The sequence below is a fragment of the Neopelma chrysocephalum genome, unplaced genomic scaffold (genome assembly GCF_003984885.1).
Source record: "Neopelma chrysocephalum unplaced genomic scaffold, ASM398488v2 Primary Assembly neopelma1_61b, whole genome shotgun sequence".
NCBI lineage: Eukaryota > Metazoa > Chordata > Aves > Passeriformes > Pipridae > Neopelma > Neopelma chrysocephalum.
In genome coordinates, this window is record NW_020897717.1 from 12,787,049 (window position 1) to 12,803,736 (window position 16,688).

The window sequence follows — 16,688 nt, forward strand, 5'->3', positions numbered from 1 at the left end:
GTTGCGCAGGCGGAAGCGGCGCTGAGGATGTTTTGGGCCTGGCGGGCGCCACCGCTGTGCCGGGCCCGGGCCGGGGCTGCCCGGAGATGGGGCCGCGCCGCTGCCTCGGAGGCCGCGGCCGAGACCCGGGAGGACTCCCGGTACCGGGACACGGTGCTGCTTCCGCGCAGCCGCTTCCCCGCGCAGCTCCCGGGGCGGCTGCAGCCCGAGACCGAGCTGGAGACGCAGCAGGTGCGGCCGGGGCGGGGCGGGGTCCCCGAGGTGCGGGTCCCGGGGGGCCGTGGGGCTGCCCCAGGGGGTGCGAGCGAGCCCCGGCCCGGCAGGAGGGCGGGGCGACGGCGAAGGTTCGTGTGCGGGCTCGCCGTGCTGTGGTGGGTCCGGGCTCTTGCCTGGCCCCGCCGCCTGAGGGTGGGAAGGTTCGGGGTGTTGAGGTATTTGTGGTTCGGAGAGTCACAACTTTGTTTCAGTTTTCTCTGGAGAAAGAGTAGCGACCCTCCTGATAGCGCAGTGCCAGGGTATGGAACTCAGACCTGATATTTCACCTCCCTCAGGCTTTTAAATACTTTTAAACCACTGATGTCTTCTCTTGTGGAGAAGTTTGTTTTGCCCGCCTGCTTTTGTTGCGCATTTTGCTGTCTAGCCAAAATCCAGACTTGGATTTTTGGAAGTTTCGGAAGTGCAAAGACCTGTGATGATTTTGGTGTTTTTTCTTGTTGTCTCCACAGAAATGTGGTTTTTCAGAGCTGTACTCGTGGCAAAGGCAAAGGAAAACGAAGCAGGAGTTTTGTCTGCACGACGGACCACCGTATGCCAACGGAGACCCTCACGTTGGCCATGCATTAAACAAAGTAAATATTTACTCATTCGTACTCTACTGTTCTGAAGTGGTAAACACTTATTGTCGTGTGCTCTGTGTTCTCCATTCATGTTTAAATCAGTAACACTGTAAAATGTTTGGGGTTTTGGTAGATGGGGCTTTTAAAAAGCAAATAATGTGGTTATGTAGATTCCATGTGGTGCCCTGGTGACACAGATACCAGACCATGCTATAAATACCACATGCTCAGTGCTCTTTTATGAGGCTGAATGTTTCAGTCAGAACAGAACAGCTTCTTAGAGAAAGTCCAGCCGGTTGTTCATTCCTAAGCAATATTAAATGCACAACTTATTTGTGTATTGAACATACCACACTTACGCACATGATTGAACTTATATTTCTATATGTGTACGTGTAATGATGTTGCTGTAATGCATGATTGAGCTGTGCTTTTTTCTTTTGAGTGTTTTGCAAGTTTGTTCTATCACATTTATTTTATTTTATCTGAGTATTTAGATCCATGGAGCCGCAATGACTAAATGTTGATGGCTTTGAAAAAATAAATTTCAGCTTTGAAATACTATTCCTAAATACTTTTGGATACTTTTAGATTCAGTCCTGAGAAGGACAATATTACATTGGCCGCGAAGTGGGAAAGACTAAAATGTCACCCATGGCTTCTTACGGTACCAAAGCCTGGGCTGCAGCAAAATGCACTAGGCCAGTGCTGTAGATCCAGCTCAATGTTTTAAAAATGAGAGCAAGTAGGATTTGTTCACTTCAAGTCTTGCAAGTGTATAAACTGCATCTCTCAGTTACTCTGGTTGTGAATTCCTTTGATCAGAGGTCTTCTGAGGTTCTGCCAATATACAAAATGATGGGCAAGAAAAAGCACAAATGCGTGGTCTTGGAATCATTACAATGGTTTGGGTTGGAAGGGACCTTAAAGATCACCTAGTTCCAAACCCTCTACCATGGGAAGGGGTGCATTCCACTAGACCAGCTTGCTCAAAGGCTCGTCCAGCCTGGCCTTGAACACTGCCAGGAATGGGGAATGCATAGCTCTTCTAGTCTTACGTGTAAGTTTATCATGGAGCCTTTGATATTTGTATTTTTTTAAACAGGAGGATCTTAATCACAAATGTAGCTCTTCCACATGGGGGAGCTAAAGTGATAACAGACTCTTGTGGCTTTTCAGATTTTGAAAGACATCACTAATCGCTTCCACGTGATGAGAGGTTATAAAGTACATTATGTGCCAGGGTGGGATTGTCATGGATTGCCAATTGAGTTGAAGGCATTGTCAGAAGTCAAAGGAGCTGAAAATCTTTCACCAATGGAAATTCGGCAGAAAGGTAAATGAACTACTGTCTGCAGTATCTTTGTGGAAAAAGCTGGCTTTAGTGTGTCCTACTGATGTTTTGTATTTTACACTTTATAAATAACATTTGTACTTTATCGTGGGCTTTTCTATTAGCTATTACTGACGTTTTCTATGATCACTGTATGTGTTTGCCAAGCAGATAGAGTACACTGGAATCCTGTGAAGTGGGATAATTGAACAGGCTTAATTTGCTGCTGTAATGGACATGCAGAGCATTGACCCTGGGTTTAAAAAAAACAAAAGGAGGGGAGAGAATTTGGATGTCTGTTTTGATTAACTGTGCAGTGGCAGGAAGCTGGTATTTATCAGATCAACATTCTTTTGGTTTTTGAAGGCTGAATTTGATTAGGAGCTAAAAAGATGCATGTAAAAGGTTCCATCAGGACAGCTTGACTCAGTATCATAGGTAGGAATATATTTATTGACTGTGTTTTTAACAATGCTGCAAAACTATATGGGGGATCCCTTTGGAGAAAGTCTGTATGGAGCATTATATGGGAACTGTTTTGAAGAAATAATTTCAAATACCATATGTGTTGAAACACATCATCGTTCAGCTGCAAAGCTATTTGTAATGAGCAATGTAAACTGCTTTAGTTTGAAATTGTGGTACTGAAATGGACTAACTTATCTTCAGATGCATGTTACTTTGAAAATTTTGGATCAGCATCAACAGAGGGAGTTAACTTTCACTCTTATTTACTTTATGTTGAGAATGTGTTTTGAGAATTTTTTTCATAACAAAATATACTTATTTTTTCCCTTTTTCTTAAAAGTTAAGTTTATATTCTAAAGACATGTGCTTAATGTCCGTGTTGTATTCAAAGTGCCACTCCTGAATCTCTTTACTCTTTGCAGCCATTTTATGTAACAACTAGTCTGAAATGTTTGTTTTGACCCATAACAGTTACTGCATAGTTTCACTATGTTCAGCTCTAGCTTTGCTGAAGAACATCAATAGGGTATTTTAAACGGTATTTTATTGATCTTAGTGGGCTAAACTACGTGCTTAATGGAACTATTCCCTTCAGCCAGAGAATTTGCAGAAAGAGCAATTGAGAAACAGAAATCCGCCTTCATTCGTTGGGGTGTAATGGCAGATTGGGCCAACTGCTACCTTACATTCGACCCGAAGTACGAAGCAAACCAGCTGAGAGTCTTCTATAAAATGTATGATAAGGTATGTTGAACTTTTGTTGAAGTGTTTTTTGATTTGTCATGAGTTTTGATTCTCCTAACTTACTTTCTTCCCCTCCCTTTCCTCTTCAGGGTTTCATTTATCAGGACTATAAACCTGTGTTCTGGTCCCCTTCAGCAAAGTAAGGATCAACTTACTATTTTGTCTTCAATATTTTAGCAAGGATATCAGTAGCTTTTCATGTTCCAGTGTGTTAACTTTTGTTTGATATCTACCCAGAACAGCCTTGGCTGAGGCAGAGCTCGAGTACAATGAGCAGCACGTCAGTCGGTCTGTGTACATGAAATTCCCGCTGTTAAAGTCACCGCCTAAGCTGAGTTCTGTGATAGGTATGACTTCTCTATAGATTTAAAGACTGACAGCTTTTATTTTTGTTCTAATTGTGAGTAAAGTACTTCTAATTTACATCTGTAGATGGATCATCCCCTGCTAGTGTGCTAGTCTGGACCACGCAACCTTGGACTGTGCCAGCCAATCAAGCAGTTTGTTACATGCCAGATTCAGCGTAGGTGTCTTTAAGTTGGTTCAGTGATCTGTGTCAGTCTTACTGATATTTAGAAGCAAAGTTAAAATATTCTGGACTACCATTACAGTTTACTTAAACCATCTTTTTTGTGTTTTGTTTGTTTTGGTTTGGTTTGTGGTTTTCTGTTTGCTTTTTTAAGTGACACAGTTGTGAGCTTTGTTCTATATCTATTAGTATATTAATTTCTGCTTAATTTTTTTTTACTTCATGATGCAAAGTTACTTGAAACTCTTTGGAGATTTACGAGTGAATTGGACATGTAAAACGTATTTGTGTGTTTTAAAGAGATTAAGCATTTCAAAAATGAGTAGCTTTGTGGTGTTTCTTTATTTAGTATCACAAATGCATGTTTGCATTGCAGATACTCAATTGTGAAATGTAAAACTACTGGAGAACACTTCATTCTTGCTGCAGATAGAGTTGAATCTATAGCTGCTGTTCTGGACACGCAGTTTGAGATTATATCAACATGTAAAGGTAGGTTTTAATATTGTTACTCTTAAGTTGCTTGGAAACCTGGTAGGTTTCTGAAAACCGCTCTAATTTTGATGTATTAGTAAGTGTGTTTATAATTTAAGGACATGCTCTACTTAAATAATACAAAGAGGAGGAGTGGTCTGTCAGATTTACTTTAAGTGTATTGTGCTAAAATTTTCATCTATAGATTTCAAATTAATTTTAAAATCTGTATTCATGCTTGGAAAAATGAAACATGGAATGAAAGTCCATTCAGTATGAAAATTTTACTTACACTGAATGCAGTTAGTCTTCCTGTCCACTGCGGATGAGAACAAGGGACTAATTACAAGTATGACTATTGCAGTATCATAGGAGGCTGTTGTCTCTCTGGACAAACTAAAACAGTTGAGTTGGCATCCTAACAAACTGCACAGTGATATTTCTTAATAGCAGACTTGGGATTCAGTGTCATGAGTTGGGATTTAGTGTCATTTGTGAGCTTTATTCATTTGCTTTTATCAGTGATTCAGTGCTGGAAATATGCATATCTGAAGGAGATGAGAAATCTGTTTCTGTGACTTTTCGGGTTGCTTTGGTGTCTTTCCATGCCTTCTTTTTCAGAGGAACTCTTGTTTTTACCTAATGATAAAATTACGTGGAGGTGTTTTTTCTCATAGCTTCCACCTTCTTGAATCGTATGATTTGCAGATAACATATAACAGTGGAGTCGAACCTTCTTAAAAAGAAATTTCATACTTCATATTAGAACATCTTTTTTTTTATCTTCCCATATATTCAGTAATTAATTCTATTTTTTACCTTTCTGGTTTTGTATACCTAAGTGTCTGACAACAGTTCCTAAACATGTTCCTTCTAGGAGGAAAGCATTTGTGAAGGCCATTTGTCATAGGAAGCATTCCTTGAGCTCTGTGATTCTTGACTTTCAGCAAGTCTTTAATACTAAGATTTCTTCAGTGTTTCTTTAACCTTAAATTGTCCCTAGCTGCATTTGTGCTGTAGTCTCTTTATTAATATGTAATTTGGAGAATTTAAATGAATTGTTCATGATAATATTAATACATAGTGGCAAAACTAGGAGTAAATCCCAAATTCAGGGGTTTTAGCCTACTAAATAAATACAGACATTTGTTTCCAGAACACTCAGATAGTGGTCCCCAAGGAATGGGAGTGTCTAGAGTGTTTCTAGTGGAATGGCACTACTCAAGGAATACCACTGTCTAAGGCAGAAGAAAAGCTTGTTCTTCAAAAAACAACTCTGCACAGAATGAGGACCACAGAGAATTTGAAAGCATTTGGACAGGGACCCACAGACCAGACAAAGAAATAGCACATCTGAAGAGTATCCTGTGCATACACTTGGTGATCAGTTGTTCTTTTTCTGTTCTCTGATAAAAGAAGCTGAACGTGTGAATTTGTTGCCCTATTTTATCTTCTGTTTTTTTATTTTTCAGGTACAGATTTGGTAGAGGGTTCTTGTGCTCATCCCACAATTCCTGGCAAAGTCTCTCCTTTGTTACCTGCAAATCATGTGACAATGGCGAAAGGAACAGGATTAGTTCATACAGCCCCAGCTCATGGAATGGAAGACTACGGTGTAGCTTCCCACCATCAGCTACCCACGGTACTCTATTTTTTCAGCTCTTGATTTCCTGCAACTGTTTGATTGTGTGCCTCTAAAATGATTGTTGTAATTTGTACATAAAACTTGAAAATGTTTTGAAGCATTCACAGAAGTGTATCACTAATGACCTGCAGGAATGCAAGACTAACTTTAAAGAAGTGTGTGTCAGGATAAAAGGACGAAGTTTTTCTTCTGCTAGTTAAAGCTTACAGGGGATTGGTAGAATAGAATCAGATTTTTCTGCTCTCTATGTGGTTTTGTTTTTTAAAGAATAATGCAGACAATAATTCTCAGATACTGATTCTCACTACTCAGAATTGTCTGCTACATGCAGACAAGTAAATCACCCTTTATGTAGGTCATTATTGCTATTCTTTTTTAGCAAAGCTTGTTTTAAACACATGCATAAATACAGCTCAGTTATGCATGGTCAGTTTGTGATTGGTTGAAATGAAGACGCAGGATATGGGAGGGGTTAGGTTTGTTTTTTATTTTTCGCTGTTAATTTGAAAAGTCATTGAAATACCAGTGACTTGATGTAAGACAGTTGTGGTATATCTGCAAATGCAGTGATGCTCATTTCTTCTGACACATAAAATTCACTTGCCTGATAAATTACTAAACTGCAGTTCACTAAATCTGAAGTGTTCCTAAATATTTTGTTATTTGTCATAAAAGGAGTTACTCAGTAGAGTATTTAACTGGCATTTGAATACCAAAAAGATAATTAATTACCACATGGTATTTTATTGACATGATTAATATATTTATTTTTAGGATTGCCTTGTGGATGAAAGTGGATTTTTTACTGAAGCTGCAGGTCCTGAACTTAAAAACAAGAATGTCCTTGAAGAGGGGAATGAAGCTGGTGAGTATTTGATGTTTGACCACTTGTTACTTTGTCAGGTACAGTCCTGCAGGTATATTTTGAGGGTTCATATAAACTGAACACATTTTGAACATGGATGAGGTACAGGCCCTTCTTGTTGTGTGTTGATTATGGAAAGGACTGAGTTGAGGTTAACAGTAGCCATATGTTCAAATTGAATTTTAATCTTGCCTCATTTTTTTTGTCTCAGTCATTCGGATGCTTCAAGCAGCCGGGAGTTTGTTGAAAGAGGAGAAATATGTGCACAGTTACCCCTATGACTGGAGGACTAAAAAACCAATGATCATTCGGGCCAGCAAGCAGTGGTTTGTAAACACAGCAAATGTGAAGGCTGCAGCACAGGTACATAATTTTAATTTCTTAAGGGACATTTCAAGACAACTGATTCTGTTTGGCATCAGCAAAACAATCTTGCTGTAGCTCACTCCAGAATATGTTCTTCTATAGGTTTTATGAACACTAGTTGAAAAGTGTCGGTTATTTGTAAAAGTTACAAATGTTATCAAGTTTTTTTGTCTATTGATATAATCCAGGGTAAATACATTGACCAGCATATTTGCTCATTGTTTTTACAGATGTATAGGTTTCTTAGAGCTACTGATTTTTTTTCCACAAAATATCTTTAAAAATACAATGTTTCAAGGAATTAAATCAGAAGAGACAAGTTTGTCACTATCAAAATTATCTTTTTTGTTACGATAGCCTTGTGTGGTCAGACATCTTTGTTTGCTCCCCTGTTAATTTTGTCACAGTCCTATTTTAAATAACTTAAACCCATATTTTTTTTAATATGCACTGCTCTTTGAAATTATGTACATCCACACAGAAAATTCAGACCAGCACCTTAGGCTGTCTTGGGTAACAGTGATTTCATTCTAATTAGGGCACGAGGTGTATATTCCACATTCATCTTTATCTAGAATGAATGAAAGCATGATGGTTGCTCAGCAGGGCTGGGAGTGAGTGGTAGCCCACACTCAGTACTACAGGCTGTATGTACAAGGTAGGATTTCAAAGCAGATAACAGCACAAGCCACAATGAGCTTTTAAACTTCAGACAGAGTTACTGATGCCATTCTTAACTCACTTCAGGGTGTGTCTGCTAGAGAATCAGAGTTGGCAGAAAAGCTTTGGGTTTTGGTTGGGGAAATGTACGGTATATACAGTGTTCAAATTGAAGAGCAACAAGCAGTGAAGTAAACAAAGTAAACGTGACAGTTGCCCGAGAACATGTTATTTAGTACTGGGAGAGGGAGCATAGGCCTGTACTGTATTTTACAGGCAGTATAAACAGTGTTTGTGTGAATGCTGAAGTGTGTTCAACAGTTCACTGTCTGCTTCATAGGACGTGCTGAAAAAAGTGAAAGTTATTCCTACATCTGCAGTGAACAGGATGCTTGAAATGCTGGACAGAAGGACATTTTGGTGCATATCACGGCAAAGATCTTGGGGTGTCCCGATTCCTGTTTTTTATCAGAAGAACACAGGAGAGTGCTTGATAAACAGGTATCTGTCTAGCTGTATGCACTGAGAAATTATAGAATGAGCACTGTGTGTTGTGCTGCAGTTCCATGATGTTATAAACTTCTTACTATTTTAAGTATAAATACATGCTTTTACTTGCAGTTGTTTATACACAGAACTAATTTAGCTATAAATTAGAACAGTCAGAAACTTGTTGCTGGAGGTGACTTGTATGTAATAGGAATCAATTTACTTAGATACTTAGGTTACCTGAAAAGTCCCCTCGAGATTAATTACTGCTTTCATCCCTCATCTTCAAGTTAGCTGGCAGTCATGACTGGCCTTTGCATTTAAGCAAGCAGTGAAATCAAATTGTAGTTAGAATAGATTGCAACTGTAATTGCAGCACTATAAATTGAACAGTACAGGTACTGTGTCAAAGTAGATTTTTACAGGTAAGTAAGTGCAATGAGATAAGTGAAGTGGAATAACCATAACCACATTGGTTGCAGAATAAATAATTGCACTTTGTTTCAATGTAAAATGAGAGTGGTTTTGAAGAGCCAGTCTCAACTGTAAGTAAATGACCTTTAGCTGTATGATTTGGTATGTCTGAAGCTTCACATGCTAGCCTGGTTCTGCTGTCTTTTGGTTAATAGTATCCAGATATTGCAAACACTGCATTTCAGGAATTCCAGACATCATAATGCAGAGGAAATCCAGGCTAAGCTTTAAAACAAGAAAACTCAAACAAATACGATCCTTTTCTATCCTTTAAGGGCTAACAGAGTTCTGCTTCTACTCCTTTGCAGAACAGAGGTTTTCAGTTGTGAATGCCCTCTAAGAGGTGATTTCATAAAAGTAGTACTGTGGAGTTTTACATTCATTGATTATTTCCATAATTGTTTCCTGCCTTGAGATATACTGGTGTAACTCAGTTCTATACACCTCAACCTTACAGCCTTTTGTGCAGATTCATTCTGGGTAATAGGATTGCATAGCTGGAGATAAATAGTGTGGCAGAGCTTTTTTTATTCTGATATTGACTAAATGGACTGCAAGAGTCCAGCATGTCTCCCAGAGACTGTACTGAGCACACAAGTATAGTAGTAGGTGAGGCTTAGGGTGTGGAGAGCTGGGAATGGACTTTAAACAGTTAGTCCTTAGCTTCACCTAGTGTGACTGGGTGTGTAGGTGCACAGAGATGTACTTTGGCTCTTTCACTGGAGGCAGTAACTGTGAGAAAAGACCACAACGGCCGTACTCGTTTATAGTACCTGAGTAATGCTGACACACATCAGGAAATAAAGGGATGGAGACTTCAAGGGGTGTAAAATCACTTTACCTGCAAAAATTGTTACCATGTTAAAAAGTGTGTGTCTGTATAAAAAAATTACCATTTCTGAGGAATACTTATTGTATTCTATCTGAAGAGTAGGCTTGAGTGTGTGTGTGTTGCTTAAGATTGTTCAAAGTGTAGCTTAACAAGAAAATAAGAGTGTAATGAAAACCAGTTCAGCAGTTATCAGTCAAATGCAAAGGGCACCACGAAGCAATAGCTTCTTTAGAACACTGAGGAGGTGACCCAGCTGGGTACAGGAGGCATTTGGAAGGAGGAATGCATGGGAATTCCTTTAGCTTGTAGTAAAAGTACCTTGAAAGCGAGTGACCTCTATTAAAAAACATGCCTTTTGTAAGTGCTTGAGCTGGGTGAGATTATTGCTGGAGTTGTGTGAAATGTGGCAATCTGGACATTTTGGTGTGATAAACTCTGCAGTAGTTTAACACCTTGACCTTTCTGTGTAGGTAGTGGCCCCGCAGTCACACATGTACCTGAAGGAACAAAGGAACAGTATGGCATGTTTGGATAGAATTGATCTGGGGAATAAAAGACACACATTAAGGAAAAAAAACAGACATATCCATTATGCTTAAAAAGAGATTTATTTTGTTTGACTGACAGCTTCAGATGCTCATTTATAGCCAGGACTCTTTACTTCTAACTTTACTTACTCTAGGTAAAAATTTTAAAGACAAGTGGAAAACAGTAATTTAATATTTAAAGTTAACCATAGGAGATTTTGTAACGAGAGTAGGAAAAGTGCACAGAATATTGGCCTATAGAAGTGACAGGCAAATTTAGAAGACAGTCTGTCAATTCATAGGTCATTTTCCTGGACACCAGTTGTTATTGAAATAAACAGCTAAGCCTCAATTTTTTGTTGCATTTGCATTATCTTTTGAAAATCCTATCACAACAGGTTGCTGAAATATTTCTCAACACTTAAGAAGTTTCATATTCAGATGGTGTGAATAATTAAAACAAGAGTAAATAACTTACATTTCAAAACAAAAGCTGTTTTTAACCTGAATGCTGGATAAACATGTTCCCAGTAGCAGCTGCTCTGCAGTTTCTCAGTGGCTATCAAAAGTAACAGCATCTCCACTGGAAGTCAGCGTAGTCCACATGGAGTTGCTGTTACATATGAGAGCACCAATGGTCGATCTGGAGTGATCTTACTTATTTATCACCTGTAAAAAGACTTCTAAAAAGAAAAAAATAAAGCCCCTAAAATAAACCACTGTTTCCCTCTGTGAGAGTTGCCCCTGAATTTGTCACATGAAAAGTTGCAGAAAGCTCATCTTTCAAGATGGAAATGCTTTCTCCAACAGAGTATTTTTCCCACACCAACAATTCAGTCTTTCTAACTTAAAAGCCAAGAGGTAGGTTGTAATCTTGCATTCAACAAGTTGGATGCAGGATCTCCATGAGTCTTCTTTTTTCCTGCTGTGGCCCCTCATAGCTCTAAAAGACATTTGATTCGATGACACTGTTGTCTATGGTTATAAATTTAATATCCCGGTGATGATTAAAGTCTTTCTGTAGCCTATAATGCATCATATTGTGATCAGGAATTTTAAAATTACTATTAGAAAAATCATACATGAAAGAGAGAGAAAAGAGAGAACTTTTTTTCATTATTGCCATTTTCAGTAAGAATACAGAGGTGAGATTCTGTGTAGTTTTTCTGCAAAGGTGGAGAAAAAAGACTTTAAATAGAGTACATGCACAAATAGATGCTTATACTGTTTGTCAGCTTTCAACATCTAATAGATTTCAAGAGAAAGCATTTTGATTCAAGGAAATTCTGGAACTCATGGAAGAGAAGAAAGAACTCCAAAACTAAAATGAGAGAATTGTATTTCTAGTAGTAGCTCCGAGCAGGTAATAAATGTGAGATATGTACTTTAATCTGACCTCATGCAGTAACTTCTTTACAAATTCACTATTCAGATGCTGGTAATAAATAGTACTATTGCAAAGATTATTCTGATGCCTGAGAACTTTTGTCAGCCTCCCTGTGACTTTGATTAACAAGTAACTTGAATTTCTGACAAAGGAAACCCCAACATGTTTTTGAAGCAGATCCACCCTGTGCTCTAATTTTCTTTTCAAAATGTTAAGACATTTCAGTGAATTGTAAGCAATAGTAACTTACCTAAATACTTACTGGTGCAGTATCAATGTTCACGTAGAACAGAAAATAACTTTTCCCCTTTGCTGCTGTTTGAAAAGAGATCGAGAGAACATCAGCTGCTGTATTCTTCTCCTCCTGACTATATCTTAATGCTGCCTAATTTCTGTTAAGAGATTAAATAAGTGTTCAGCATAATCAATATCAGACTCCAGAGTGATTGGCTGCTGTCGTGGTAGCGTGAATTGCCGTAGGGGTTTCAGTGCGAAAACGTAGCAGTGACACGTAATGCAAGTTCTTGTAGATAGCGCGTGAACACAGGGCAAAGTTTTACAATGCTGTTTATTGCTAACTCGGGGAATTATCATGCTCACTTTGAGGCCTGCAGATTATAAAGTGATGAGTAGTTATTTGAGAAAGGTGGTTTTCACTTGCGACTTAGAGAAAAGTACTTTGCAAAAATCCTTCTCCTCACAGCGCAGATACCTTAAAAATTGTGATTTCTCTCTTTTGTGGTAAAAGTTAATCATAAGGATCTTGGGGCAAGAGTAGAGGCAGAAGGGCAGAGGCTATGTTTGCATGTCTTGGGTTTTTCAAACTGTAGGAAGAAAAAAGGTTTGTTGAAAGGGTACTATCTCCTATTATAAAGTAATTGCCTGTTAATGTTCACTTATATTCTCTAGGGAAACACTATATAATAAAAAAACTTGCACTGCTAAAATGTTTGTTTTTTTTTTAAACTTGATTTGAAACTGTGATAGCATTTTGAGAATATTGGTCAATAACATATTGTATACTGTAATAATAGTTATTGACCCCTTATTTCTTATAATTGAATTGATAACACAAATCTGACCTTCTTTCAGTTATCTGAAAACTTTTATCTGTAGCATAATCAGTCTGTTGGTTCATGTGTCATGAAAATGCATCTTGAAAAACATTCTGCTCTTCATAAATTAATGGTGTAAGTCTTTGCATTGCGTAACAATACACTTGATAAAAGGTTAGTCCCTAATATGTTTTTTGGTAATGGGTAGACAACTCTTGTGTGACATTGGCAATCCTTACTGTAAATGAAGGCAGTCGTTTTATGATGGTTTCCCAAGGGAGAGCAATAGCAAGGTTTTATTTCCTTCTTCTCCCACCCCCCTCACTTTCAGTGGAAAGGAGAACAGTTCACCCTCACTACAGGTAATGCAGTTTGCACTGACACAGTCTTTCATGTTGCCCCCCCCTTTCTTAATTTCTCAAAATATTTATGTGATAGGCATGACCTTAATCATTTCTCTTCTGCTGAGGAGAGGTGTCATTGCAGTTAACAGTTGCAGTGTCAGAAAATTGGTGGCAGTTCAGGCTGTATCTCCTTTACTGAAAGGTTAAAATATCTGATAACTGAAATTCCTGCTATGATCAAACTGAATCCAGACAGTTGCTGGAAAAAAAATTTGTTTGTTAAGAGTATGTTTCTACATGTTGTCCAAGGAAGCTGCTAGTTCTGGTCTGTAGCTGGATTTATCACCTTTTAAAAATCCCTTCAAACATTGATATCATGAAATACCTGTTAAATGCTTTAAAAATGCATAGGTTGAAAATGAATTCATCACTAGAGTTTATGTCCCTCCACTGAAGTGTATTTGCAATACAAAAAAGATATGTGGAAGACAAGCTTCGTTCCTGTTTGAATTTTCTGCTTGGTTTACGGGGCATGCTGGTCGTTTTTCCATAATATTTGTGGGTATGACTCCTAATTAGAAAATTTTTCTGGCTCTAAGTGAGGCCAGAGTAATTAGCTGAGCACTGGATTATGTCTTCCATGAATCATTCAACATACACATACATTTTATGTGATAATAAACATGTTTTAGGGTAAATCATCCTCTTTTTAATTAAGCTACTCTTGTCTTCTGCTGGTGAGTTCCATGGGTAAGGCTTGGCCATTAACAGGAAGGCACTGAGACTGTGGAGAGAGCTCTTAAAATACTCATTTGAAGACAACTGATTTTCTATAATTGTATTTAAAAATACACTCATAGAACGGTTTAGGTTGGAAGGAACTTAAAGATCATCTTAAAGATCATTCCAATCCTGTGCCATGGGCAAGGACACCTTCCACTAGACCAAGTTGTTCAGAGCTCCATCCAGCCTGTCCTTGAACACTGCCAGGGATGGGGCATCCACAGCTTCTCTGGGCAACCTGTTCAAGTATCTCACTACCCTCAGTAAAGTGTGTAAAAAAATAATTTTTTCCTAATATCTGATCTAAACCTACTCTTTTTCAGTTTGAATCCATCTCCCTTTGTCCTGTCACTACATGCTCTTGTAAAATATCCCTCTCCGTCTTTCTTTCACTGGTAGTGTATTTGAAAAGAATCAAAGATGTTGGCAAGGAATGAAAAATAATGTTGTGTATTGCTCTTTCTAAAATGTTCCCAGGGGCTACGGTTTGTGTTGTCACTGAAGGTCTGGGTGTAAAATGAGGTACTGACCCTGTAAGAGAGAGAGAGAAATTCAGTGGGGTAGTTTAGTCCAGGCTGAGACAAACAAACTTCTCCTTGACTTATTTGTTTTGGGTTTTTCTCCTGAGAGCTTTCCAAATTTGAAGGTTTAGTGTGAAGGAAGCAAGACCTAAGGATTACATATCAGCTATCTGCCAGGAATCTACCAGGACTGGTTGTGTTGTTTGCTTTTGTCTTGGAGAAGTAACACTCTCACAACTGAAAGTACAGGCAAATAGGCCTCTGTGCAAATATTTCTAAAAAGAAACAATACCATTCAGAACTGGAGATCCTCAGTGTTGTTTTACCAAGATAAATGTTAGCAGATATATTACCAAGCCAAAAATTGTCCTATCATCATTCAACTGGAAGGTGAATGATATCCATTCTGTTCTGAAAGGGTAAGAAGGGTGGTGGTGTGAGTGTTACTGGGTAGTGGGGTTTACTCTCCAGAAAACCTGCTGGAATGTTCTACAGGAATTTACTTTGAGAAGTAAATTGATCAACTGGTGATTGATTAATATAAAATCATTGTTCTATCATTGCAATTCGAGCAGTTGAGAGCAAAACTGCATTTTCTTTTTGCTGTTGCACCTCTTGTCATGAAATGATTTGTTCTACAGCTTCTTAGAGAACATGGGTTTTCTTTCTTTAACTCTTTGTGTAAGAGTCCACTAAATGTTTTAGTGATGGAGCTCATCTTTTTAACAGAGCAGAAAAATATTGTGCTGAGGTCCAAAAACCAAGTGATGACTAAAGATGATCATCTGCCTTTTTGTTTTCGAGATGATTATGCCAGACCATTATTTTACTTTGTCCACTTTCACAATACTGTGTCAAGAAGTTAGTTAAGTGATTAAATCTTCATTTCTCGAGTTATAAACAAAACTCTGGTGGCTTGAGTAACACAGCGGGTTTAGTTTGAAGTTGGCAGATCATGATGATCTGCTGTACTCCTTAAACACAGCAGATGTCTTAAAAATCATCTCTTCAGTAAGTGCTCTGTGAGTCAGCAAAACAAAGTGTGTGGGGTTTCTTTTGTTTTTTCTAAGATACCTAATTTATGTCTAGACTTGGCATTAAGCGATATTAAAAATCAATCCCCCATAGCCTTACCTGCTGGGGACAGGGATTGAATGTGTCATAAATAGTGTGCAGAACTGCATGCCTTGTGGCTGCCTTATCTGTTCACATCAGAAAAAACGCTTAGTTAGGTTTTTTATTTTTCTTATTTCCGTAGTATTTGTTTATTTAAGGACCTTTGTCCTGGCTGGTGCTACATGATACGAACTCCTAGATTTCCTTCAGAGTGTACAGTGAATGGTTGCTTGTTATCACCCCTATGCTGGGTACAGAGGTTTCAGTTTCTTACATTATTGGGATTAATACATTTATATATATATATATTTTATAATTTAAAATATGTATTGCTAAAAAGGGGGAATCCAGGCAACTGGAAGTCTAATATATATGTACATTTTGTAACTTCATTCCTCCATGAGTTCTCAAGGTGTCTTTATCCAGTAAAAAAATAAGCCTGTTGTCAAAAAGAGCAGATGGTTTAAGGGGAAATAGTTATGCAGTTTCTTTAAATTCAAGGTGAATAGCAAGTGAAATGGATTTTAAAAGTTTTCAAGCTGCTGACATCTTTTCTGAGTACCTGATTATTGAGTATTTGCAGAAAAAGATGTTTAGAATCCATGTGGGTTTCTGTATGTTTTACACAACCCTACCCATCGTGGAAAACAAAACTAGCAAGTCTTTTTAATGCAGGCAGAAAGCTCTGGAGTCTTGTCTGGATTAGAAGCTGGAAAATCACAGGTTCCAATAGCTTGGTCTGTGTATTGGTCTATCTCACTGCTTTGGGTCTGGGATACTTGTAGAAAGATACAATGAACTCATCAATTCATAATCCCCTCTTTTCTTCCTTCTAACCCAGTGAAACTATCACAGATGTCATCAAAGTAGTGGAGCAGCAAGGAACAGATGCGTGGTGGACCCTTCCTATTGAACAACTACTCTCAAAAGAGGCTGTAGCGAAGGTAATCTTTCGACTTCAAATACAGAAGGTGCTCGAGACAGCTGAGTGATGGGAAATAATGGAAAACCTTCATATAGTCCCATGATCCTTTTCAATCTTGTGCCCTCATGAGAAGGTGTCCTGTGAAAAGAATATTCAGAAAGTAAGATCTGAGTGTGGCAAAATACATGCAGTCAGATCTGTGCTGTTAATTCAGGGCAGAGATCTCCATTCCCCTCCCTTTGGTTCAGGTCCTCCTTCCTGGGTGACCAACTAACACCTTCCTAGGTGACATCCTAAGTAACCAAATTATGAGCC

At 38.4% G+C, this 16,688-nt stretch overlaps 1 protein-coding gene across 1 annotated transcript in view; it reads left to right on the plus strand.

Annotated features, from left to right (window-relative positions):
- The first annotated feature begins 12 nt into the window (after nt 1-12).
- IARS2 (isoleucyl-tRNA synthetase 2, mitochondrial) overlaps nt 13-16,688 on the plus strand; it is a 28,794-nt gene continuing 12,118 nt past the window's right edge. Inside the window, exons 1-13 of the mRNA XM_027681727.1 lie at nt 13-231; nt 726-848; nt 2,016-2,172; nt 3,233-3,381; nt 3,471-3,520; nt 3,619-3,728; nt 3,814-3,904; nt 4,287-4,402; nt 5,857-6,026; nt 6,804-6,894; nt 7,106-7,257; nt 8,261-8,421; nt 16,290-16,392. Coding sequence (XP_027537528.1) covers nt 28-231; nt 726-848; nt 2,016-2,172; nt 3,233-3,381; nt 3,471-3,520; nt 3,619-3,728; nt 3,814-3,904; nt 4,287-4,402; nt 5,857-6,026; nt 6,804-6,894; nt 7,106-7,257; nt 8,261-8,421; nt 16,290-16,392 — 1,677 coding nt within the window. The 5' untranslated portion in view covers nt 13-27. The remainder of the gene's footprint in view (nt 232-725; nt 849-2,015; nt 2,173-3,232; nt 3,382-3,470; nt 3,521-3,618; nt 3,729-3,813; nt 3,905-4,286; nt 4,403-5,856; nt 6,027-6,803; nt 6,895-7,105; nt 7,258-8,260; nt 8,422-16,289; nt 16,393-16,688) is intronic.